The sequence below is a fragment of the Cynoglossus semilaevis genome, chromosome 8 (genome assembly GCF_000523025.1).
Source record: "Cynoglossus semilaevis isolate Cse_v1.0 chromosome 8, Cse_v1.0, whole genome shotgun sequence".
NCBI classification, from domain to species: domain Eukaryota; kingdom Metazoa; phylum Chordata; class Actinopteri; order Pleuronectiformes; family Cynoglossidae; genus Cynoglossus; species Cynoglossus semilaevis.
The window spans coordinates 2424053-2450983 of record NC_024314.1 but is presented as its reverse complement, the minus strand read 5'-3'; the positions used below and the strand labels follow the sequence as shown (position 1 = coordinate 2450983).

Here is a 26931-nt window from a genome sequence, read left to right as displayed (position 1 = left end):
AACTGAATTTGAAATTTGAACACTTCCAGTCCTTTTTCTGAAACTTTTAACTGGAACATCTACCTGATTAGCTCTGCTAATACCTGTTGGAAGATTAATATAATATCATCAACTTTTCAATTTTAATTAGTGAGGATTTTTGTCATTTGATGTGATTTATATTTTTAATAAAAATGACTTTCCAAAAATTAAATGATATCACTGAGGCCTCCACTGAGGAGTTGTTATTAACCAAGATTAATAGGCGTAGGGACAGTTAAGATTTGACTGCATCTAATGTTAATATTAATGGACAACTGGTAGAATTGATTGAACAAATCCTAATGTTCTATTAAAATTCTATTTTTTATTGACATTTGAAATTGGAGACCCACTGGTTGTTAATGTCACATGTGATTAAAACATACCTGCATGTTTATAAGGCAGCAGGATGACACAATGACAGGAGATAACAACACCCAACATGTTACAGTATGGTGTACAGGCAAACACAAACAGTGGCAGCAGACCCAGAGGAGTTCAGACTGCAGCACAGCTCTGGATCCTCCTCAAATAAGCCAGTTTATTTGGCCCTTGGTGTGTGTGTGTGTGTGTATGTGTGTGGTTAGTCGGTGCCACAGACTCACAAAGCACTCAGCGGCGTCGTCCATGATACCCAGTTGAAAGCGTTGTTCGTCTTGAAAAGTCTTGGCCAGAGCGCTCCGCAATGCATCTGACGGCAGCACACGCTCACTGCTGAACTGGAACTGAGCAAAGATACTCTGCAGACACACACACACACACAGAATTTTTATTTATTTTTTTTCCACTGCAACTAATATGCAATATACATCCTTCCTACAGCCTGCAGTGTTGGACTCAGTGTCCAGCCATGCACATGTGAACATTTGTGTCATTTTTCTCAGCCTTATCATTCTCTCAGTGTGATACCAAACCCTTTGAGCACATTAGTCCTGTTAATCGGCACCGTGTGCCGTCAACTGACCCACAAAGCAGAGGCAGTGGAGCTAGTTGTCAACTTGTCAGGTCTACGATGTCACACAACATTACGCAGAGTGGACTAATACAAACGCCTCGCAGCACAGCTGGCCTCAATATCAGCCCATATTAATAATAGATGGCGTTTGTTGTGTGCCTTTACCAACAAATCAACTGTCAGAGTGCTGTGTGGCTGTATTTAGCATTTAGAGACCACCGAAGAGGACCACCTATTTACAACCACTCAGGTGACTGCTAGGAGTTTTCCTTTTAGCTCTCTCTCCCTCTCTCTCTTGTATGCTAATTTTCCACCTTTGTTCATAAAGTTGTTTTTATCCAACAAAAATTGTTATTATATTATTATATATATATCAATCTTTTGTTAGTAATGTATGTCGAACTTAGAAGGATTAGCTTTACCTGTAGCTTCAAGCCCACTGTCTTTGAAGCTCCCCCAAATTGTGAAAGCGGCTCTTCTTCACAATGCCATTAAGGCTGCGGTCATCTCTCTTGGTTGTGCAGCGTTTCCTGCCACATTTCCCCCTTCCAACAGACTTTTTATGAATGTGCTTTGAAACTGCACTCTGTGAACAGCCTGCTTTTTGACAAATTTCTTTTTGTGTCTTACCCTCCTGATGGAGGGTGTCAATGATGGTCCTCTGGACAGCAGTCAGATCAGTAGTCTTCCCCATACTTGTGATTTAATTTACTGAACCAAGCTGAGTGTTTTTAAAGGCTCAGGAAACCCTTGCAGGTGTTTTGAGTTAATTAGACGACTCAAGTGATTGGTTGACTAGCCCACTGGTATACTTTTTGGTGATATTCTAATTTTTTGAGATAGGATTTTTGAGTTTTCTCAAGCTCTAAGCCATAATCAGCAATATTAAAATAATAAAAGGCTTGCAATATTTCAGTTGATTTGTAATGAATCCAGGATGTATGGCATTTTTGTTTTTTTAATTGCATTAAAGAAAATAATGAACTTTATCACAATATTCTAATTTTCTGAGACAGTCCTGTATATACTTATATACTTGGTGGATTATTTAACATCATTAACTCTCATTAACCACCTACACTTCTCTCCTCGTTTTGCTTTTACTCACAGAGATCACTCTTCTCCTCAGTACCTCTACAGTAGATTATCCACCTGCTCATTAAACACTATATTTGAGATTATTAGACTAAAACATCAAACTTGTGCACTGGTGAACATAGGCTAGAAAGAACAAACTTGGACTAATAAGTTATGATATGGGACAGTACTCTGGGTATGACTGATTTTCTCCCACATTACCAACGGATAAAAATGACCTCATTCTGTGTTGATGACAACTCTCAGTTGGAACGACCAAAGCCGAGGTACTATTTTTGACCAACACTGAAGTGGCCCAAAACTGTGGAATAAACAGGAGTGAGTGTGACGTGTCGGAGCGGCACCTGGCCTTGCAGCCCAGCAGTAACTCAATCACTGATTAAATGGTTGAGCTGAAACCCAGCGGGGACTCTGTGTTCCAAGGACTCAAAAACAGTATTAAGTGACAGAACATGATTCCAATAGGGTTACATCAGCAGCACATATGACTCATCTGCTTGTTCCATTTGACGCTGCTTCCAATTTAGCATTTTCACCGAGCTACAATCAAACGCGCTGCCTCAACAGCGTGAAGAACGAAACTCTTGGAAATTTTTTTTAACGGATTTCATTAACTAAGAATATCAGGGTGTATTTAGAGATATGAGATGCAGTGTTTTTAGCTGAAGGATTTGTGACTCCGCCGTGACACAATCAATGTTGACTCAAAGTCACACCAGATTTCAGCAAAGCATTTTCTCCTGTTTATATTAATGACTGAATAATATCAGTGACATGTGAGTATAATATATCAGAGACACTAACACAAATATATATATATATATATATATATATATATATATATATATATATGTATGTATGTATATATACCACTACAGTGGGGGGGTTATACTTGTAAACAGTAAGGACGTCTGACTCCATGGTTGTCAAAATTCCTATTCTTATCCTCTTACCTTGAAGGTAACAGCCCATCATTCATAAGACACAGATTAGTCTTATGGTAAAACCTGATCTTCCTGTAAACTACAGCGTGACAACAGTCTTTTACTTCATCGTACAGGTGCTGTATCTACGTCACTGAACCACAGTCTGTTCTGTGGAGATGGGTGCGGAGGTGGCCGTGGTTGTACAACGTCCAAGTGTTATAAAACAATGGGATTCGGACTGTGTGTAAAAGTGTGTGTGTGCAGTTCAATCCTTGCAAGACAAGAGTTGGCAACAGGAAAGGTATTGCAGTTGTGCTGACACCAAGTACGTAGTGTGTGTGTGTGTGTGTGTGAGAGAGAGAGAGAGAGAGAAAGAGCGAGAGTGAAAGAGAGAAAGAAAGGAAGAGGAAGGCAATGTTTGAGCAAGAGGTTGAGTGCACGTGTGTGTGTGTGTGCGTGCACGACCGAATGAGTGTGTGTGTGCTCTGACTGCAGCAATGCGCCAAGGAGAATGGAGGGGGAATATACCCTACAGTGTGGGGAAGGAAGGAGGGATGGGAGAGTGAAGAGGTGAGTAGAGCAGAGGAGAGAGAGGAGGAGAAGGAGGAGGAGAAGGGGAAAAGGATAACAGGGAGGGATGAGGCTGAGAGAGTAAGAAGGGGAGGTGTGTGTGAGTTTGTGTGTGTAGGGATAAGTGTGAAGAGAGGAGCAATCTACACCAACTTCTACATTCATTCATCGCTCCTCTCCCTCCTTCCTTCCGTTTTCTTCCTTTCTCCTTCACCCCTTCTTCTTGTTTGTCATGATGTGTCAAAGTGTGTGTGTGTTTGTGTGTGTGTGTTCAGGTACAGTGCGAGCATCTCCGTGTGCGTTGGTATGTGTTGAGAGAGACAAAGTGTTGCAGTGATTTCTAGAGGGATGGCCACAGGCAGCCTCTGAACTTCTGTTTCCTACAACAGCACGACTCGTCATCTGCCGCAGATGAACCGAAATTCACACACGCCATCCCTCTGAAACGAAACAGCCTGAAATGGCCGTTCAGCCTTTGGTTTCTGTTCAAAAATGTTAGAAAATTTCACTCTCCATTTAAGCTCATTTGCCGTTTGCCTCCCCTGGTTATTTAGGGGCGTTAATCTCTGTTGCCGTGGTAACTACAGCTACAAAAACAGACTATAGACTATAGACTATAGAAGAACTGTTACATCTGGTCGTTTCCAATGAAGAAGCACTCCTAAAACTGAAATGCTAATCGTTAACCTGGCAAATATACAGTACTTTTAATTCCTACACCCACACACAATGGCCATATGCTACTGGGTGTGTGTGTATGTGTGTGTATGTGTGTGTGTGTGTGTGTGTGAGGAGACTCCAGCACGTTGAGAAAGATTTGCGAGCATCACCGTGTGTTGTGTGTGAATCACAATAACATGTCCAGCATGCAGGCTAAGATTTGTGTGCATGCTAATGTGTGTGGTCATGAGCGCACATGTAGGTGTGTGTATGTGTGTGTGCATGTGGGTACCCCTCCACCGTGGGCTCTGCTGGCTCAGCGCTTTCACTCAGCCAATTAATTACGGAGAAGCGCTTTAGACAGAACAGCGAGTGGAACACACACATCGACACTGCTGCGCGCACACACACACACACACACACACACACATACACATCTCTTCCCCTCACTCAGACTAGTATCTGCCATCACTAATGCAACAAATGGCTGAAGCAGAGCTGCATAAGGTCCGTTCATTATGAGGGTTTCATGATGTTACACATCTTCATCTTCATCTTCAGCTCAGCTCCCAGTAGCTGCTGAACGACAACAGTCATTCAACCTGTAACTGTGTTAGAAAAGCTTTTACACTGGTGCTGGTTCTCAGCAGATCACAGGCAGAGATCGACCTCGTTCAGAGCAGAACCCAGGGAGAACCAAACAAGTCAATCTGTCTGGACAGTAGACTGTGTATAAGAACTGGACACAGGTGTCAATGGTTCTGTTGGTTCCAGAAGTAACTTTGTGTTTTTTGAAGAAGCTTGGACAGAGTGCTGTGTGTCAGTCACACAATGCACACACACTCATTTTTAGTCTTGGGAATGAAAACACAGTTAGTTGTGCATCATATATTCCGGTGTGTGTAGGGATAAGTGTGAAGAGAGTTGTGCATCATATATTCCATAGTATTGACTGGGAGTGACTTAGAGCTGCTTTTCTGGAACTCTGTGGACACAGAGATCTGATCACAAATCCCAGTTTTTAAATCAGATCTATTAGACTTCAGCACAGGGGTTCTTTATTTGATTTTAATTCATGGGATCAAAGTGAAGATCTGGCTGGATCAGAGCAGTGGCCACCACTGCCACTGTGTAGACATTTACTAGATATGTAGCATTGCAACGAAGGCAGTAACATTCAGATCTAAATACATGAACGTTTCTGCCGATTCGCTCGTGTGGAGTGTTGTGACATCAACCTGCAGCTGCAGCACACAGCAGGCTTCTCTTTCCACTCTTCCTCTTCCATTTGTCACATCTGATGTGAAACTAAAATGTCAGACGTTCTTTTGATTTGTTTTTTTTATTTTTATTTTATTTCTGCTCATTTTTCACCGTTATAAGTGCTTATCATTTTATGCTGTGCTATATCCTGGTTTTATTTTGTTTTGGATGCTGTTTGATTACTAATAGTCATTAACACTGCTGTGTAATCTGGGAGTCGAAGCGGCTCGTCACACTGTCCAATGTGGTTATTATGAGCGTAAAATGAACTATAATATATGCAGAGGCGCTAGTTTAGGTCATATTCAGAAACAGAAACACTGTCAGCAGCTCGATGTGTTTTATCTTATTGCTTGAAGCTCAACTGTTTATATTTCAGCCCAGATGTTGAAGCTGCAGCTGCTGAATTACTCTCCTTTAAACTAAAACCGAGAACAAACTAAAAGATTTTTTTTATGCCAAATTCAATTCAGTTATTTATTTGGACAAAGTATGCACCAGTTAAGGACGATCAGCATGGTTAGTTGGCACAAGTCTCTTTGTGTGAGTGGATAAAGACCACACTGACCAGTAACCAGTTTAACCTTTCATCTTCTTTGCTATTATCGCTGCCCTTTCAGTTTTTTATCCAAAGTCTTTGTTGAATCTTTGCACCGTTACAAATCTTGTCAACAAAAGTGAGTAACACTGAATAAACACTCCATCACTGTGAGGTAAATCTGGTCAAGAAAAAAAAAAAAAGAGCATCACGCCCTTCCATATCAGGTTTTCAGGTCAGTGACAGAGTGGGTGTGTCCTTACCTTCAGAGCGCAAAAGATACATGAATCCTCCATGCACTTGTGCGTCGTCAGCTGTCGAAAGCTTCGGCGGAAGATGTCAAGATGCCACAGAACCTTTGAGTCAAAACAGATGCAGAAATAAGCAAAAAAATCAGCAAAAAAAAAAAAGTTCCAGGGAGATTAAAGGGGATTAAAGGCAATGTTTCTTAAATGGTGGGTTAGGTATAAAAAGTGAATCAGTTTGTGGATCGCCTTAAGTGAGACTGTGTTTTGCTGCGTGGTCCCAACCACATTAAATTCAGTTTCACCTCCACCTTAGTTTTAGCTAAGGCTAAAGCTTCTTAGCTTTGGCTGTTTGTCTGTAAAGAAGCTGTATATACTTCGTCAAATGTGATTAATGTGTCAAAATGCAGTAAACCCTCAGCAAAGAGTGTTCCTAGACACAAAGACAGCCAGTACACAGAGTATTCACAGGGTACACAATAGCTCGTCATGTCACTGCCATAGAGTGAGGTAATGAAGACATGACAGCACACAGTGACACAACAGGATTCCTGATGCACTGCAGCTGTCACGCCACGGCTGACGGTGACGGCAGCTTCCACCATGTGGTACTGGTGATGTGGTGCTGCTCCAGATACAATATCTAGATCAGGGATGTCACATATCAGATATTTATATCTTCCTTAAAAAGTGATGCAGCCGCAAACAAGCCGCAGGATTTACATTTCAAACTGGTTGCTGAACTGAAAGTTAGCAGAACTTTGTCTTGTCAGCAAAAGCTCACTCTCCATTCAGGTACGTGATGAAAGTAACGGAGCTGCCGTGTAATAAGGAGAGGGAAAACTGCAGCTTCCTGTTGGAACCCCACTCATGGTTCCACTGGATTAGCTGTGATGCACCTTATATAATACAGGACTTCCTGTGACTGTCTGACTAACTAATACCAAAAGGAAGGTGCTGCTCCATGCAATAATACAACTGAATGTGACATAATAATTTGGTTATGTAAAATATCACTGGTTCTCCAATGTTTTCTCCTCTGTACCACCTGAGAAAACATGGAGCTCTCTGAGTACCACCATGATGACCAACATTAGCATATAGCAGCGTAGGCCTTCCCCGTTAGCTTCCACCACAGGAGAGATGTTTAGAAATGCTTAGAAAGATGTTTATGTTTAAATGTTGTATTAATTGTGCATGGTATGTTTCAGATTTATTCAGTTGAAAATGTAAATGTGAAAATATGAAGTTTACCCAAGTATCACTAGAGAGCGCTCATGTACCACTGGTGGTACACGTACCACAGTTTGAGAGCCACTGTAATATATGTTTAGAAATCGACTACTACTTTTACGTTGTGTTGGCTTAATAATTTCGGAATAGTGTTAATTTCCCAGTTTCAGTCATTTCAACTTCCTAATCAAAGGTGCCCAGAGATTCACACCCCAAACCCAAACTTAGTGCCAATGCTCAAATTTGAAATCCAACCTTCATGCTAGGACTGCTGTAATTTCAGAGAGAGGTTAGAGCCAAATAAACATCTTCCACTACCTAAACTCCACCTCTCTCTCTCTCTCTTACACACACACACACACACACACACTCGCACACACTTTCTCACCAGAGCATAATTAGAGGAAAGAGCTTTTAGTTCATTCATTCACAATACTGAAAGATAATATTGACATAGCATTGTCCCTTAGGCTTCTAGTGAAATATGCAGCACTCCTTCACAGGGCTACTCTCTCTCTCTCTCTCTCTCTCTCACACACACACACACACACTCATTTATGCAGACACTTACAGTTTTCAACGTCCAACTAAATAGATAAAGACACAAAAAACCAGCACCTTAGCAATTAAGTGTGTTAGTGTGTGTGTGTGTGTGTTAGCCACAGAGTGATGGCTGGAGAAAGGAGAGGGTGAAGGATGACAGACTGCATGCTGACGCTGGTCTATGTGTTTTCCCCCCCCCGTTCCCCCTCCCCTCTCTGTAGTTTATTCGGTCGTGATGAATCGGCTCCTGCACAGCACTGCAGCAGCCACCAGGAGGGCACACTCTCTCCATGCCCATCTCTCTTTATTACCGTCCATCTATCTATTTATCCAAGCCTCTCTCTCACTCCTCCCATAAAATCACTGCACATCTTTCCCCACTCTCCTTCCATTTGTGTCATTTCCTGTCTCTCCCCCTCTCTCCCACCTGCTCTTTTCTCTTCTTGTTTTGTTGTTTTGGTTTGTTTTATTTTGCTCACAACATTTGGTGGAAAGGAAGTACATAGGAGGTATCAAACAATGACAGGGAGAAATGCAGTACTTCATCCTTGTTTTCTGTGTACTTTGATTGACACCTAGAATAATAATTCTAGGCCAATAATCTCAGGGCAGGGAGTATTGATTGGTGGCTATACGCTCAAATAAAACTGTCCTGTCTCCTTGTTTGTTTTGACAAATACATAATGAATGAAGCCCTGAGTTTACAGTTAATGTCCTTGTCAAATACCCACGTCACATCTTATTGTGCAGCTTATTAAATTAGTGGTATTTCAGCGTAAGTCCTAGACTTTTTTTTCTTTTTATAGAAAGAAGATATACAGGCAGCGTCATGTTTGTCCTTCCCAAGTAAGGCTTTTAGACTCTTTACTGCCCCCACTGGTCTACAAATGTGTCACTTGCTTGCTAACGGCAAATACACATACCACTTTATGGTAGAAAGCCTGCAGAGGATTTGCAGGGTGCAGTAGTAGCATTTATTTATTTATTTAATAATGTTGTATAATAATGTCACATTGTGACCTTTAACCTTCATGAAAAGTATCCCAGGACAACCCCTAAGCTCCCAAAGCCTGGATTACAGCTAGATCAGAAGGAGTAAAAGAGCAGTAGAAATAGTAGGAATGATGGAACGATATTTTCACGACGACATAAAAGTTGTTGAACTAACTTTCACTTATGTCTGACACATTTACTGTAGGTTTTCATTTATTTTTAAAACTGCTTTCATAGTTCAGTTGGTTCTTTAAAGTCTCTTCCATCTTTCCTTTAATCACATTACAGGCATTACTTTTATGTTGAGTGTTGAATTTTTCAGAAAAAAGACCCCAAAGTGTCCTGTTACCCAACTGTACACAGTTGTGTATCAATGATTGGAATAAGAAATACTGGGTGTGTAGTACAGGTGCAGCTTTTGCAGTCGTGACTCACTCAAACTCTTATTGCTTCAACACGAGCCCCTGAACAAATACTCTTGGTCTTCGTATGGATTACGGTGAAAATGATGGATTGTAAAAGCCTGCGGAGAATTAGTGACGCTGCCTCTGTTGTTTACGATTCAAAATGTTGCTGAAGTTGGTGATTTGTGGCTGATCGCTGGAGTCGTGACTGTCAGCTAAAGTGCGTCAGATGCCTCCGAGGAACTCTGATCACATTCAAACAAAAAGACACCATTTATATTCAGTGTAGACAATGGTGGGATTCATATAATCTGACAAGCTCTCACTCTCGCTCTTAATCTGCTCTGCACGACTAATACCACTATTGTTTGTATCTACAGTGCTCTCAGTGATGGCAGCGCCTCCAGCTCCATCGTTCATCTCTGTGCATGTTGTGATTTCACCTCGAGCTGTTTATTTTCCTCTGAACGTTTGACCTCAGTTCTCTGTCTGCCAGTCAAAGAGTTGTTTTTCTGTTTTTTTTTACAGCAGATCATTTAACGTGTCATAGCAGCTCAGCACAGGCTTTGTTCTTTTCAAGTGTCCCTGCTCGGTCAGCGACACTGAGCCAGCATGTTCAATAAGCAGAACCCTGAGACTGCAGACAAAATTGAATTCTGCCATCATTCAGTGTAAAGTTCACATTTGGGCTTTTCTCTCTGTGACGAACGACAAAATATAAAAAAACTGACATCAAATTTAGGCAGCTTGAAAGTGATGAAGCTCAGCATTTTCCTGCTTCTCATCCCAACCTGACCTTCACTCTGTCCTTCACGTCTGCTCTCAACAGTTTCATCATTGACTATCTACAGTGTGTATAGTGAATTGGACGGGATGTCTCTTTTTTTTTTTAAATGCCCAAAGTTTTGAAAAAAAAAATCTCTGCTGCTGTCTCCTCTAACACAGAGGTGTCGAAACTTTATTCAAGGTTGGCCAGATTCAATAATGAAAAATGGCCAAGGACGAAGTGCTGTGATTCTTAAGACTAAAGTTGTGCAGCGTTCAAACGCACTGCATCGTATGCATTAACACAGTTATTTTGCACGTGGAGGAGGATTACTGAAGCTTTCTCTTCTACTTTGCATTAGACTTTGGCTCATTTTCCACAGATGACACTGACTGACACATCTCTGGGCCACCAGGGGGTGATGTGTTTTACCAAAGGACGCATCTGCATGTACTGTAGTTGAATTAGTGAGTTTCCTATGAACCAGGCTAATAGGCCTCTCGGTTTTAGATAAATGTCTGGCCTGTGTTAGCCTGTGTTAGTAAGGTTGATTTCTATCTCGAGGCTGCTGTATGTACAGTATAATCCTAAAAACACTACTCAGAAGTTACCAGAGAAAACGCTACCAGGTTGTTTCCCCAAGGAAAAGTCAACTTTGAATTGTTTCTAAATAAAGTATTTATTTAATAACACTATTATATTTACCTTATATACAGATATGTTGTATAATTATAGCTTAAAGTAGAAAATCATTCAACGCAGCAGTGGGAAAGCCAAACAAAAAAGAAGAAAAATGAAAATGGTCTCTTTAACATTTTTAACCCATAGGCAACAACACAACTAATGTTAACCAACAAATAAACTCCCTAGTGGCAGGACATGGAAATGTAATGCCAGGCAAGAAGTTCTGAGCTACAACAAAATACTTGGGCCAGACTTTGATCCAGCTGCAGATCCGTCTGGTACAGTATGATCACAGTACAGTGAAGTCATGTCATTGTTTTTCTTTATATGTGGACGTCTAGTGGACTAGGTGTAGGTCAGTAGACCTCCTTCCACCACCCTTTAAAGTGGTTCTAAACAGGATAAACGAATTTTTTAATGCCTAAAAACTCTGCTGCGACCACAGAATATTATTTAAACTTTTTGAGTTGGAGAGGCACACTGCCTAAACACAAATGGTTAAAATGCATCAGTGTTTGTTAGAATTATTATTTGTATGCTGCTCAAATTAAATATTAAAGTACACTTGGACATTTAGTTGTACAAACATTTTCGCTTCTATTTTTTTTTTAATCAATGTTAAACATGAGAAACCCACACATGAATTCCTGCAACACACGTCAGAAACAATTGAAAAGATGAAACTGAAAATGCAGAGATCATGCAAATAAAAATATGGCAGTTCCCTGAAAGAAAGTTGCAAAACTGGGTACAAAAGCAGCATCACCTGGAGGCAGGACAGACTGGTCTACTGGATAAAAGTTTGAGTGCATTAACCAAACCAAACGTTTTAGTTTTGACAAGTATACCACTCTTATGGAAATGCAGATAGTTCTTGTACTGTAGCACTTGGTTGCGTACGTGTAGGTACTTTGACTGGGGTGAAGCATCTTTACTGTGTACTTTTTCTTTTCCCTCCACACATGTCACATGAGCGAGTGTGCAGTTCTGTGTGTGTGAAGTCTGGTGAATGACGACATGTGTCTGTGTCTTCATATTTCCATTTTTATTTTTACTTGCGTTTACACAGCGAAATGTTGCTGAGCAAGTGTGTGTGTGCTTTATCTCGCAGCACCCCGCTTTGCGCTCATTAATTTACACACATTCACAAACAACAACAGCAGCAAGCGCTGCTGCTGACGGTGCCGTCAACCGCAGCAGGACCACTGCAGCAGCCCAGGGACAGTTACAGTAGGAGGCTCGGGGCAAAGAGGCAGGAGAGAGTGGATGAACCGTCCAATCACTGAGCTCTGACTAACATCCAGCAAACAAAATGAGCTCCTTTCTGATGTTTATTTCACTTACAGTATGTATTCCTTAAAGTCTATCGTCTGATTTTTAGAGCGGTAGTCAGACAAGCAAGTGATCTTCCTTCCTGGAACCCCATTTTTTTTTTTTTTTTTTTTGCTTTAGCATTTAGCATTTCATTTTCCCACATTTCTCACACCAAATAAATTAATTCAGGTTAGATTAATGATGCATTTGTGGCTCTGACATGCCTAAGAAAGCCTGTCAAACTTTGACCCCACAACTTGTCTCTAATCACGCACGGCATCAGGCGACACAGACACGTGCACACAGAAAACCACTGCAGCCGCCAAACAACATGTCAATACTGAACATGGCTCCAGCCCATCCTTACTAGTGTCCTTTCAACACCTCCTTTCCTCCTTGTCTACGTGTCCTTGAGTCGGCCCACTTTTCTACCCTTTCAAACAGCTTTGTCTTTTTTCCTTTTTTTATAGACATTTTTCACTTTACAAATAAACTTCCTATGTCCTTCACATTGTCTTTTCATTCGTCTCTTCCCACTTTTTCTCTCCATCGCCTCATCGTTTCCCTCCCTTTATGACGGACACCTCTCTTACCTTATTTGACTCTCTGATTCCACTCCTTCTCTCTGGGGTAACCTCTTTATTCCTCTCCTCAGATTTGTCATACTGTATACTCCTCATCCCACTTCTCTTCTGCTTCTTCTTCTCATCTATTCCTCGGCTCTTTCTTTACTCTCCATAATCCTCTGTCCCATCACATTCCTCCCTCCTCAGCTTACTCCAAACCCTTCTCCCTCTCTTCAAGCTGGTATTCAAGAAGCGCCTGTGGAGGTATGATTGTGCCAGCTGGAAGTCTTGGTAGGAGTGACGAGTGTGTGTGTGTGTGTGTGTGTGTAATGAGAAAGAAGAGATGCAGCAGTAGCAGCAACAGCAGCGCAGTGTAAGCATCAAGACACACAGCGACCAAAATTCAACCGAAACAACGCAGCCTTTAACATGTTACTAATGGCATCACGTCACATTAAGACACTGCAACGTGAAGAGAAGGGGAGAGCGGAGGGGGGAGGTGTGGTGAACGTGTTCTTACCATTAAGTGAACACCACTATAATCTACAGTAGACTGCATTCATCATTAATTAATCTGTGCAAACTGGAATAATCATTTAGGGATAATTCTTAGCTTTTAGCTTGATTTTTTTTTTCTACTACCCAGATACTGCCATTACATCAAGCCTCTGATCCACAGACTCCTCTACTGTAGTGGCCTGCACTGCAGCCCCTTCTTTTTTGGCTGTGGCTTCCTCTTCAGCAAGTGTTCGCTCTGCAACACTGCAGTTTACATAGCAAAAAAAAAAAAGTCACTAATGAAAAACTCCTAAATTATTCATAGTCATTAAAGCAGGGTCACACTTTTCCTCTCCCTTTTTGGAAACAGGTTTTGATGTGAGGCTGTGAATTAAGGTCAGATAAATTACTTGGCCGAGCTAAACGGCTCCATGCAGAGCTAATGCACTCCTTTCCAGGTCAATTTCAAACTTTTCCACACTTAGTTTGAAGCTTTTTCACCTCCATAAGAGTTTGGTGTGTTATATATTTTTACAGTCATACAGTACAGTGGTGCAAAAATGTAGAAAAAAATGTAGATAAACCCCAGGCGGCGGACTATTTAACCACAGGGTATGACCCAGTACTGGGTTATGAGGACTGGATGGTACTATTGACAGCAGTTTAGTCCCAACCTGCAGCAGCACATTTCATTTTGCTGTGATACAGCTGATGCCGACTGATCGTGTGAAGGTAAATGTCATGTTTCTTTTTATAGTCCTGTAGTGCTGAAATAAAATAATCAATTCTTGAGGCAAACTACATGGCAAGATTTGACAGGTTGTTTAACCTTTGACCTTCATAAATAGCCTTTTTCTGTGTGTCTTAAAACTGGAAATATCTATTATTATTATCTACATTATCCATATAATCTATATCAGTGGTTCTAAAACTTTTTATACTCTGTACCACCTGAGAAAACGAGTACCACAGTTTGAGAACCACTATTCTATATTATTATAAAAGTATCTACCAAATCCCCAAACTTATACAAAGAGAAGTTAATAAACAGTATATAAAGAAATTGCTGTGTGTGTGTGTGTGTTATTTATGTGTACATATATATTGGACTGACAAAGGTTCAGGTTAAGGTTGTGTTATATAAGAGCACTTGACAAAGCATAGAGGAAACAAACAAATGTACTTTTACATAAAAAATCCTTTAAATAACACCATCACTTTGTACATTGTGAGTGTGACTGGACCTGTGTGTGCGTGTGTGTGTGCGTGTGTGTCACTGACCTGCAAAGCGCTGTTTAGGAAGCAGCTGTTCTGTCCCGGCTCATTGCTCAGACCTTTGCTGGGTGCAATAGAGGTCATGGTTCTCGGGGTCACCAGCCCCTGCACCCCACCTACTGCTCCACCACCCGATGCAAAATAGTTCCTCTTCCACGACATCACTACCTGGACGCCCCCGGTTTGAAGGGGGGGTGGTGAAGGGGCGGGGCAGCGGAGAAAGGGACGGCCTCTATGTCACTCCCATGAGAGAGAAAGACGGAGAATGAGAGAAAGGCAGAGGAGACGGAAATGAAAGGAGGGCAGAGGAGGTTGCGGTGGTAGGACGAGGAGGTGCGGTGTGTGTAGAAGGGGGATTTGGTACCCATACACCCCTTCCTCCACTTGATGGAGCTTCTTCTTTGTTGTTTTCTTCTCTTAACTCCTTTGACTCAGCGGTCCATGTGTAAGGACATGAGTGTGTGTCCAAGCCGTCCTCTGGCTGATGCTGTCCAATGAATGAGCATTAGGCAGCGTTTCTGCCATCAGGAGACTCCTTTGATTCTCTCTGTGTTTTAACTTTGCCTGTAAACCACAAAGACAGGCAGCAGTTAGAACAGTAAGAACATCCTTCAGTGGTCACACCATGGGTTTGTAACTTAAAACTGTTTGGGGTTTTTTTGTTGTCGTTTTTTTTTATTCCGATTAAGTCATCGAGCTGAGTTTGCTTTTGTCAAGAGGAGAACCACACACATGATGCAATCTTCCTGTATATGTTATCAGAGGGACAAGCTGTGCAAACAGTGGCCCGCAGACCCCTCCAATGCCAACACTGTCCACTGAGAACTCCACAGTGGACAAAGGGATAAATGGAGCTTTTTGTCGAGGTGTTAGTCTACACAAAAAAAGGAGAAACCTGCAGGAATTATGTGTTCATTTATTCACTCATGGTCAACCTAGACTGACCGTTGTACAAATCTACATGTTTTTGGACTGTGGATGAACACCAGAGTCACAACCAACACACTGCTGCTGCAGGCCAACATGCAAACTCCACATACAGATGCCATCTGCTCCCGTCGCAGAGCAACACAGGAACCTGCAGAAAAATGAACACGAATGAGTTTTTGGCAATTTCAAGGCTACATTTTGGATTATTTATTTATTTATTTTTGCTAGTGTTTGCTCCGTTTAAAAAATTTAAGCTAACCCTGAGGTGATCACAATTGACCAAACGATGCAGGTGGTTTACCTCTAATTTTTTATAGGCCCGGCAGTACTGATGGTACACACACCCGGGCCTTAATGAAGCAGAACCTCCTCAGTGTGGATAAGATCAGGTTAAGGTGATGATCTGAGTTAAAATAAAATTCAGCTAAAGCTCTGACTGGTCATGTTTTTCTGAGTTAAAAAATGACTGCAGATTGATTAGATGAAGAGCTTTGTGGTCCATATGTGTGTTAGTCTGTGTGTGTGTGTGTGTGTGTTCTGTCGCCAAACAGTGTGTGTGCGCGTGGGTGTTTGCATGAAGTTGCATAACACCATAGGGCAGTAGCAGACAAATCCGCAGTGCCACTCTCCACAACCCTTCCTCCTCCTCCCCTCTCCCTTCATCCTCTCCCCTATAGCTTCAACCACTTTGGCAGAGCTCCCATTGTCTGATTGTCAGGGTGCGTTGTCGCCACAGCACCCCTTTTGGCGAAAGGGCACAGAGTAAATAAAGAGCAAATGGCATGGCCTGTTACCATGGTGATAGGCACGCAGGTTTGGGGTGGTGAGGGTGGGAGTGAACTGGGCAACGGACGAAGGTGGTGGGGACACTGTGACAAGTCGACCACAGAGAATATGAAGGAATGTGTTACACAACTGTGAGACTGCAACCGTCCATCCATCCAATCCATCCATCCATCCATCTATGTTATATTTATTTTATATTTCTATCTAAATACAGAATTTACATTCAGCCAACAAATCCAAACCGACGCAGGACTTTTGGAAACATTTTGCCTGAGTTTTCGTGCGAGTTAGTGCGTGTGTTTGTCCGCATCCCGGGCTAGTTACCATGGAAATAGGCCAAGCAGCAGGCACGCAGGGGAAAAGCTGGACCATGTGATTTCAAAGAGAGACAGACTTTGTACCGCACTGATGCAGGAAGTACACTTAGAAAAACATACACTCACACACACACACATGCAGACACACACACACACACAAGCTTGGCAGCTGGTGATGATGATATGCATTGATAGAGCAGAGTTCCTGGAAGCCAGACTGAGTCAGGGCACATGTCAGTCAAACTCTCTGACCCGCCCAACAGAAGCCAACCAGGACCTGTGGTTCACAGGCCGAACGTCCACCTTAGATTGAGGTTAGAGCTGCTTCCTCATACAGACCCTGTGTGTGCAGGTCAAACAGATTTAGGGGATATTTCCTGTGGGACCACATTTTACGTTTAGTGACATTTGTAGTATTTATGTAGAACAGTTGCTATTCAAGATACTGTATCTTATTGTATATTTACAGCTTTGTATTTTATGCCAAACCTCTAGCTTTTGTAGGTCATTTTTTGCTAATCTGTAGCTATTTTGAATAACTGCAGTTTACAAAATCCCTGAAACTAGACCTATTTATTTTTTCATTTTATCCTTTTTATTTCTGTCCTCCAGTTTGTTCCCTCCACAACTCCACCTTCAGTGATTTCAGCAGAATTTTCCAGTGTTGGCAGGAGATTATCCCTGGGTTGATCCCGTTGCAGTGAGACACCTCTCTGATTCAAACTGCTGTGATGTATGTAAACATGTTAAAAACATTCGAACACATCCATCTGCCCCTCCATCAGATCAACATGCATAAGCGGTGGCACGACATATGCACAGGGATCAGGAGGTATTTCCACTCTTCCCTCCCTTAATCTGACTTCTGGTTGCATCTCTCCCTTTATTCCACCCGCTGTCGTTAAATTCCATCTTTCAGCGCTTTGAGAATATGAGCAATTTGAGTGAAAATCCTTATGTAAATTTTTAGATGGTTTGTTTCTTCGCGGTATTGAAATCAGCATAAATTCGTTTTGCTGGGTTTTCACAAAACAAACACAAAGCATGATGTGTGAAACCAAAATAGCACAGACAACAGTAAAGAGGCTCCTGTGTCTTAGAAAAGTTTATTCTAGTAAATCAGAATAATGATGGGTTTTTTTTGAAGGGTAAAAACTTTTCAATATACAAAGCTTAACTACCAGTTAATTAAAAAAAAGAAAGAAAGAAGGAAAAAAAGAAACCAAAATGGTTATAAGTCTTGTGAACTTTGACTTTCTTTGGAAAACCAAAAAAGTCTTTACTATGATAGTTAAATCTAGCACACATTTATAGCATTGCTATCACTGAATCCACAGAGGAACGCTCTTCTCTGAGTGCTTCTCTGGTTTCAACAGCTTTTGTGAATGGAAAGATGTCTGTGGGAAAAACAGGCTACTCTACTTCTGCAGGCTACAGGAACTTTCAACTCATCCAAGCCACACTGTGGACTAGTAACTAGTACCAGGAAATCACTGGTTAATCACTGGTGCAGTGTTATTCCCTGACTAAAATAAGCTGAAACTGTTTTGTATTATTAATTCTGTAATTTCTATGCATACACAAGTCAACGAAATGCATAAAATTATGTCCAACAACAAACAATAACCTTAAATGAAACAATAACATCTAGCCCCCTTCTGGAATCTCATGGTACTGTATATCTTTGCCTCTGCAAAAAAAACAAAAAACAATCTATAGATCTGCCACTGAGTCCAATGTTCATCTGACATCTGATCAGGAAAAACATGTAGCAAGATCTTTAAAACGGACTTACCGTCGTCTCTTCTCGGAGCTTACATAATTGTGCTATTGTTTTGCCAACTGCTGTTTCCGAATATCTTTTCAAATCATTTTCAAGGTCCATAGACTGGTGTAAATACATACGAATCTCCATTCCAAAACCTGGAATGTGGCCTGTAATATGACCTGAAGGATCACATGGAATCAGCATATTTCTCCTCTTTTTGTTGTTGATCCAGCTTTGTTCTCAGTTTCATGCTTGTATTCATTACCTTCAGCTGAGCAGGACGGTTTCAGGATTCAGGGAGTGACCTGACCTTAGAGGCAGATGGAAATAAAATGCTGCTGATGACAATGTTTTGAAATTTGAATTTACTGTCACTGTGTGCTCCCTTCCTGACACAAAAATCCTCCTTCTCTCTCCCTCTCTCCCTCTCTTCTTTTCCTCTTCTATCTCTTCTTCTCTCTGGTGACAGTGACACCAGTGTCAGGCGAGCTGAACAAAGAGCTGATACTGTCCCCGGGGACAATAGCCTGTCTTTCACCCTGTTTCCCTCCAACTCAAAAAATAAGAATACAGATGTGAAGTGTGTTTACACATCATGTTAAAAGACAGGCAGAGAGGTCTTGATCTTCTCTTTCACATGCCAGTGCTCACTAATCTGCTCCTTCCTCTGTTCCCTCTCCAATTCCATTCACCTCATTCCTGTTCTCTCTCTCTCTTCCACTGACCTTTATTTTTACAGTCTCACTCACTCTCTCCACTGCTTTTCCTCCCATTCATCTCTGTCTGTTTGTTTCCAAAAAATTTTGGATGCATGTGCTCACACATGTACACACACACTCACTCCTTGTCCCGTAACTGGGTTATGTGTAACTTCAAATAGCCGTACTTGACAATAGGGAGAGCCCAGAGTTCAACCTTCCCTCCGTGCTTCACTTTACACTGCCTTATACACACACACATATACATTTATAAGTGTGTGTAGAAGCAGACACACCAATACTCATCGACTGCGTGTGTAATGCCTTCTGTGGTGCTGATACAGTATGCGGCACGTGGAGCCCCATGTGTGACCACATTACCAAGACCAAGACTTTTTTTTTCGCAAGACTCAAGGTCATTCTCCTGCTCCGACTCCGTAACACTAAAGTGTACATGTGAGAACGTGAGCGCCATCATCAAGGAAGGAGATAAACACACACGTGTGTGCGCGCTCAACCTGAGCAGCAGCCCGTTATCACCAGGGCACACGTGTGTGCGCACAACAAAATCCTATTACTGTAACAGCCCAAATGCTCAATATTTGGGCTGTTATATAAGCATGACTATGTATGGGATACGTGGATCATGAGAGTTTTTACAGTTTGGGCCAGAGTACGGATGATGAGAGGAAGGATGAGTGAAGGGAAGGAAAAGAAATCGACTGAGAGGAGAAGAGAATGGTGGAATTAGAAAAAAAAAGGAAATAATAAGGACAAGAGAAGAGGAAAGGAGAGGAAGTGGGGTATAATAGTGAGGGAGCAGCCGCATGTCAAAGAGAGAAAAAGGTAGACTGAGCACTCCGGTGGTTGGTAAAGGTCAGACATACTGTAGGAGCCTGCCTTCCCTTTTCCTCCCCTCCTTCCTTCCACGTCCTCTGGGATGACTTAATCTGCTCCTCCTTATACCTCAGCCTTCTTATAATCCCATACATGTGGATGCAAACAGATCAAGGACACTTTAATGGAAATGTCAGCGATGGATGAATCCCCGGAGAGACTGCGACACAAGCTGGGCTCGGTCACACATGACCACGTCCAAGGAGAGAATACTCGGAGGATTTACACCAATTAAAGTAGAGAATTTAAATGAGTTACATCCACTGTGGTCTAAGATGTTACAACACATCACTGTTCTCCTGCATATAGTATGCGACCAGTCTTTGGAGACTTAGACACCCCTGCTGCCGTACACACAAAGGCTCCAGACAAATGTCTTTGTAGTGCCTACCTACAAGTATAAGAGAACTGCAACAGATCTGATATTAAAATGTCCTGTTAAATGTCAAGTCCTTGATCCTAAGATGAACACAGGAAGTCCTATAAGAAGAAACTATTTCACAGAGACACAAAAATAACTTTTCATTTTCACTGTCTTACCTTCGCATTGGTAGTCGGTAAAGCTAACAAAAGTGATCTGACTTTTGAATGACTAAAACATACGTGCATGTCGTTACTTTAAGGATCAGGAAAACACTGATGGACTTTTCTACCATTTTTGCTGTTTTTAGGTAAAAGGACTTATGACTTCTAACTTGGCTTCAGTTTCCAGATCCAGTGAGTACATGATTTTTTAAATCAATTTGTCAGTGGATGCCAATAAACGTGATTTGAAACACCACAGAGGAGAATCAGACACAGACAGACGGGAGACAAAAGCCAGGCCTGTGGGACAGTGTATCCTGAGACTAAGGATAAGCTATCTGCTAGATGAAGATAATGCTGTTTGAGGACCAGTTTGTCCATGGAGACCATGGGTACCTGGGGCGTCAAGACCCACGTTTAACACCTACTTTAGTGTCACCTATGTATGAGTGAAAGGACTGCTGGCACTTTTACATGCAGTCCGGAATGGACAGAATCAGAGGGACTTGACTATTATGTCCTTGAAGTATGTAAATTTGACCTGTCTGTAAACCCAATATTACATACATAGTTAATTTTCATAGAAAATGTTAAGCTTGTGCAGATAGTCTTTTCACTCCTAAAGCACAACATGTTCATATAATAATATAATTATAATAATAAATACTGCAGTTAAAGTTCATTGATTACTGATGCAGCTGGGAACCACTGGTCTGTGGGTAGGTGACAGATATAAATACAAATGTTCTTGTCAAGCTGTGCTAAAATGTAGCAACCGACCAAACCGATAGCTATGACAATAATCAAATGTTAACCTAGAAGTGGCTGAAAGCTAGTCAAAAAAATTGCAAAGCTATCTATTAAACTGCCAGTAGTCCAATGTAATGACTAAGAGTTTTTTGTACAGTTAAAAAGGTTTCCTGCCCTAATTCTGACATAGACAAATGTGTAAAGGGCAGAAACAGACATTTACATTACACAAACCTCTGCAGACACCAAGACGTGGGGACTTTAATTGGGCCGAACAGTCCAAAACTATTCATAGTCAGGGATGTTTTGTCTGGGACAAAACCACCAGAGGAGACTGTTGTGACATTTTAGGAAAGTGTAGACAGCTGTGTAGGTGAGGACATGTGATGTTAAATTAGGCTGGCTTTGTTTTTATTCTAAATAAGAGCTCATTAAGACAGCAAAAACACACTTTATCTGCGTTTGAGAGTTCTGAGTACCTCTTTATTCAATTACGTCATAATCTAAAAGGCAATAGTTGGGTTATGAAATAAAAATGAGTGGCGGAGTATCTCCTCAGCTGATTGTATTTTTATTATTTTAACATTCCTTCAAAATTGACTATTTTAACAGTTATGGGGCGCTGCCAGGAGTTCTGGGCCCCAGGGAAGGAAATATTAATGGTCCCTTACACGTATGTAACACACTTAAGAACATATGGAATATATTTCTGCATACTGTGCAAAATTCACTGTTTTATTGCAGGACTGTTGCCCACTGCAAGCAATGTCTCAAGGCAATATTTCACAGTAATATTATTGTCAGTCAGGGGTCCTTGGAACTCCCCTCTCGCGCTCTAACCTCTGCTCTCTTCTGTATTCTGCTCCCTCTGGCATGGCTGTAGTGTCAGGTAAGTTACCCGCCACCTTCTTAATGCAGCCCCCCCCCCTCCCCCCCCCCCCCCCCCCCCCCTTCACTCCCTTTAATACAGCGCCACTATCTACTGTATATATAATAACTGCCAACATGTTTACAGTAATTCATCTTCAGGAATGCTGCAGCTGACCAGAGGTCATTGGGTAGAGCTGGGGTCAGAGGGTCAAACAACCATTCACACTCACATTCACACCTAGGATCAATACAGATCATCCAACTGACCTAATCCTGTCATGTGGTTGAACTATGGGAGGAAAGTGAAAAGGGAAATTATCTTTCTGCTGTAAGGCAAGAGCCGTAGCCACTCCTCCACAGCGAGGCCTACAATGATGATTAACCCGATCTTAATGTCACAGCAACATTTCAGCTCAGTCTTGTGTCGGTGATGCGTGTGTGTGTGTGTGTGTGTGTACATGAACTCATTAGAAGTGCTTACCCACCCATGCAAAGGGACAACACGTCCCTTATATAACCTCCAGTTGACAATGGAGAAGACATGAATCCAAACAAAATTGATAAATCGTCTATTTTTCCGCCCCAGAGGTTGAGGTCAGGGTGGAGGTTAGGAGACAGTACAGAGGTCGTGGTGAGGGTTAGGGGACCAGGCACTGAGAGTGGGTTGCAGAACGAGTGGATGATGTGCATAATGGATTTTCCGTGGTTTGTATGTACGCAGGGTTAATACACGGGGTTAGTTAGGTTTTGATTTAGTGTTCATTAATGTGTGTCTTAATCATTTAAAGGCATGTGTGTGACCCTACTGTGACAGTGCAGTGAATAATGGTGATGTACTGTTGTTCATATCCTTGGTTACAGGAGTTAGAGGACTAAATTAGAAGGTTATAGAACTGGATAATTCAAACAAGCCATTAATGTAAAAAAACAATTCAACACAGCAATTGTTTTTAAGATGGATTCATTTGTTATAAAGTGTCATTATCACACGTCTACCTCAAATATTCTAATTTCAAAATACAGCGAGGTAAATAACAACCAGGACACAGTGAAAAATGTTTTTTCCAGATAGTGCTATTCATAGTGTTGTATTCCTAGTTGGACAAAGCTACGGCTCGCTGCCACAAAAATGTGTTAGTGTGTAAGAGGTAAAGACAGAGGGGAGCAGACCTGACTTCAGCAGCAGCCAGGGCAGTTGGTAACTGTGTGGTGTGCAGTCCTTCCACAGTCGTACAAAACCTCACTTGACTCTTGCTGTTAATTCAATACTGTAGTAGTAACTTACACACCATAACCATGCCTTAAGTTTTAAAGCTGTGATTACTTGCATTTATTTGCACAACCACATCATCTTCCTGTGCAAGCATGATGTAAAAATACTTAAGCCATATTTGGCCTGCGGGCCAACTGTTGAATACCTTTGCCTTGGAGAAAGTTGAACTCATTCACACAGGCAGATGATACGGCACAAACCAGAGAGAGAGTCTGACTGTGGAAAAGCAGCGTTCACTTTCAAGTTAGTGGTAAAATATAACTGTTCATTTGTAAAAATGGACCCAAAACTGTAATAACTTAAAAACAAAATCTTCAAATAATAATGATGTGATATATCAGGATGGCTGTGTATATTTACTTTGACGTCACCATGTTAAAAACATGGTGACGAACATTAGCTGAGAGTAATTCTGTTTTGTTCTTTATCAAACTGGGTCAGCAGTGAAGAGTCCCAAGGCTTGATCAGCTAAGAACCACTGCTCTAAATAAACAAACTTATTCCAAGGTTAATTCTAAAGCCCATGCGGTAATGTTCAGCTTTTATGAGTTGCTGTATATCAGTGCAGTAAGTAGGCCAAACCAATAAGATAATGACTGTATCATCTCTTCATCCTAATGCTCCATCACTGCTGGTACAGTTTACATTACCATTTATATGATCATTCCAACATACAGAGTAGCCTACAGTACTTCTAGTATTTTTCCAGCAGCTTAAAGGATGACCACACGTTGTCTAAATAATGTCACAGATGGAGGCTGTACTGTATTTGTTAGTTAACAGTCAACAACTGTGGTCCTGAGGTTTGTTCTAATTTGGCCAGCAGAGGGCACATCGCCTCAGGCAGGTGTATTTAGCAGCAGTAGAAGAAGTTTTTTTTATATGATTCCCAAATGTTACAGAGTTGCTGCTGGTACAAAATAATGTGTAAAAAATGATTTTAAAAAGTGTTTATTCTAATATTTTGAATTCATAATGGTGAGAGGGCTGATCCTGACCCTTCTTCAACCTCTTGTTTGAGTTACATGATTTCTACCTACTGGGTTTATTCTCTGCAGTAATGGAACACTGGATGGTAAAAACAAGATCCTTTCAGAGGTACTGCAGATAAACAAACAATTATACAATTATAATTTTTTTATGTTTTTGCCCGAAAACCTCTAGTGTAAAAGCTGTTTTCAGCTGTTTTCAGTTTAGACTGTTTTGAAACAAAAACAAAAAAACAAACAACTCACTCTAGAAAAGTTTTGTTTGTCCTAATATTTGCTTAACTTGGATTCTATGTCCTCAGTCTTAAAGATGGGGGGGACAGCGTCCCATATCTGTCTCTTATTTTCTAAGTCTTTAAATGTGTGACTGTGCGTGTGACATGCAGCCGTGGGCTGTGTCAGATCTCACACTGTGTGCTGCCGGAGACGCGGGGCCCCGGTGAGGGGCCAAAGTCATTCATCACATGGATTGAAACCGCAACGTTAAATCAATGGCGGCCCCCGGGAGTGATGACAGCTGAGCGAGAAGCAGCCATAGTAAAAGGCTGCGGTCTCTTGGTCATCCATCAACAAGTCGACGCCGTGTACAGAGTCCGCCAAAGCCCCTGCACCGGGGCCCACGACAGAGCATAAACACACAGCAGCGGCATGAACCCCAGCAGGTGGAAGAATGAGACGGTGCTGTGGACCATAATAACCAACACCTGTAACTGCTGAGGGAAGAGCATGTGGACTAAGATGCTGCATGAGTGAAGTTGAGGAGTACAGAGACTACAGTACATAGACACATGGAGTGGGATCTCAGGACAACTGGTTGAATCAGAGCACATGCAGAAACACGGAGGCAGCAGCCAGACAGTATCACATTAGGAAGATGACAGTCATGGTCCTGATGATGATGATAATAATGAGGAGGAGGAGGAAGATGATGATGATGGAGAAGGTGACACTCACCCCCAGAGACTGACATCTGGAGACAGCATCACATCTGGCCTGACACTTTGACGAGTCTCCCACACCCACGCGTCACCCCACCTCCCAAAACCACACACACGCGACTCCCCACACCCACCTCCACCACCGCCGCCTTGTCTCCTCTGCATGTGATGGAGCCAGTCCGTAAAGTGTGCAGCAGCTGTTTCCACTCACCCACTGTTGTTGCCGTCACTGTCGCCACGGTCTCTGCGGTCCCCACGTCCACTCCCGTGTCCCTCCGTGTGATCTAACGGCGCAGAGGGGACAAGCCTTGCACGCGTTCAGCCTCCGCCACCAGCAGCAGCGCCATCCAGCGCTCTGGTCGCGAGACGCGGCTCTCGCGATACCGCCATTCCACCTTCCGGCTCTGGCTGTGTGTGCGTGCGTGTGCGTATGAAAGAGAGACGTAGCACTTTTATCAGACAGCTTTGTTCAGCCCGATGCCGCCGCCTCCCGGGCACAAGGCGTAAGGAAATGAGCAATGACGTCATGGCCCTTACCTGATAACAACACAATACTCATATACATGCATGGATAAAACTATTAACCTCCCAAAAAGAAAGTTTTCCAGGTCTGGTGACGCGCTTCTGAAGATATTATCTTTTTTTATGCATCCACAAAATTATGAATAAGGACTTTTGTAGTAAATCATATTAAACACTAATTAAAACAAAAGCAGTGGTTGGCGTCTGACGCAGGAGATCATCGCAAAGAAGATTTATTAAACAAATTGTACAGGGCTAGAAAATAAAAGATTACCAAAAGGAGAAACGGTGGTGCCACAGAACGGAGACCAAACCAAACTAACATCAGATAAATATCCATTAAAAGCTGTTTTAAATCAATTAAATGAATCAGCTACACCATGTTATTATAATTATCTGAAAATAATAATCATGTCCTGTTTACATGCTGTGGACCACAACATGCACCAGACATCTGCCTAATTGGTGTCACTGGAGACCTGCCAGTTTCCGCGGCGGCCTGGCCATGATGACTATTCATAGTACAAGGGAGAGGTGATGAGATCGCTCCAGTTTGTCAGTGGAGACAAGACAAGACTGAACAATTCAAAGCTTAGAACCATGTGAAGACATTTGTATTTTAACACAGTCATCTTAAGCTGATTAAGATCATTTCCAAGCTGCATTAAGACTTAGAGTTTTCTAATTTAACTCCTGATTAAGAATCGTTACCATAGCTTTATAAGTCAGGAAGCTTTATAGAAGTAGTTACTAATTTGATTCCTTTTCTAGTTGCACCTGTGTTACTGCTGCCATGGCAACATAGAAATGAAAAATAAGGAATGGTTTCTAATGTGTCTGCCATGCAGCTACATTCAGCTAAGTTGGTTATGGATGTCAGATTTTAAGGTAATATTACAACTGAATATTGTAGTGTGTGTAAACTACAAAAAACTCATTTTACATTTTCATCTTCAGTGCATGGGGTTTGTGTTGTGTCCACAGGGCTTTGGTGTCATCATGTGACCAGAGTGTAAAACTCACAGGAATGTGACAACAGGTGCAAATGGAGAGGATACTGTATTACAACCCCTGTCTCTCAAGTAGTGGTATTTGTCGACTGTGCAAACGCTGGTC

At 41.9% G+C, this 26931-nt stretch overlaps 1 protein-coding gene across 7 annotated transcripts in view; it reads right to left on the bottom strand.

Moving 5' to 3' along the window:
* The window catches only part of usp54b (ubiquitin specific peptidase 54b), a 52250-nt gene extending 26232 nt beyond the window's left edge, over window positions 1-26018 (bottom strand). The window contains exons 1-4 of one of the 7 annotated variants that reach the window (XR_521808.3): window positions 25505-25801; window positions 14559-15116; window positions 6295-6387; window positions 627-761 (exon numbers count right to left, since the gene is read on the bottom strand). Coding sequence is in view for 6 of the 7 variants with exons in the window: in XM_017034445.2 (XP_016889934.1) it covers window positions 627-761; window positions 6295-6387; window positions 14559-14714 (384 nt within the window). In the remaining variant the exon portion in view is untranslated. Of the gene's footprint in view, window positions 1-626; window positions 762-6294; window positions 6388-12806; window positions 14220-14558; window positions 15117-18380; window positions 18590-18618; window positions 18720-25504 lie in introns of those variants that run through there. The other 6 variants (XM_017034445.2, XM_008313923.3, XM_008313924.3 and 3 more) reach the window with 6 other exon arrangements.
* Between the last annotated feature and the right edge of the window lie 913 nt (window positions 26019-26931).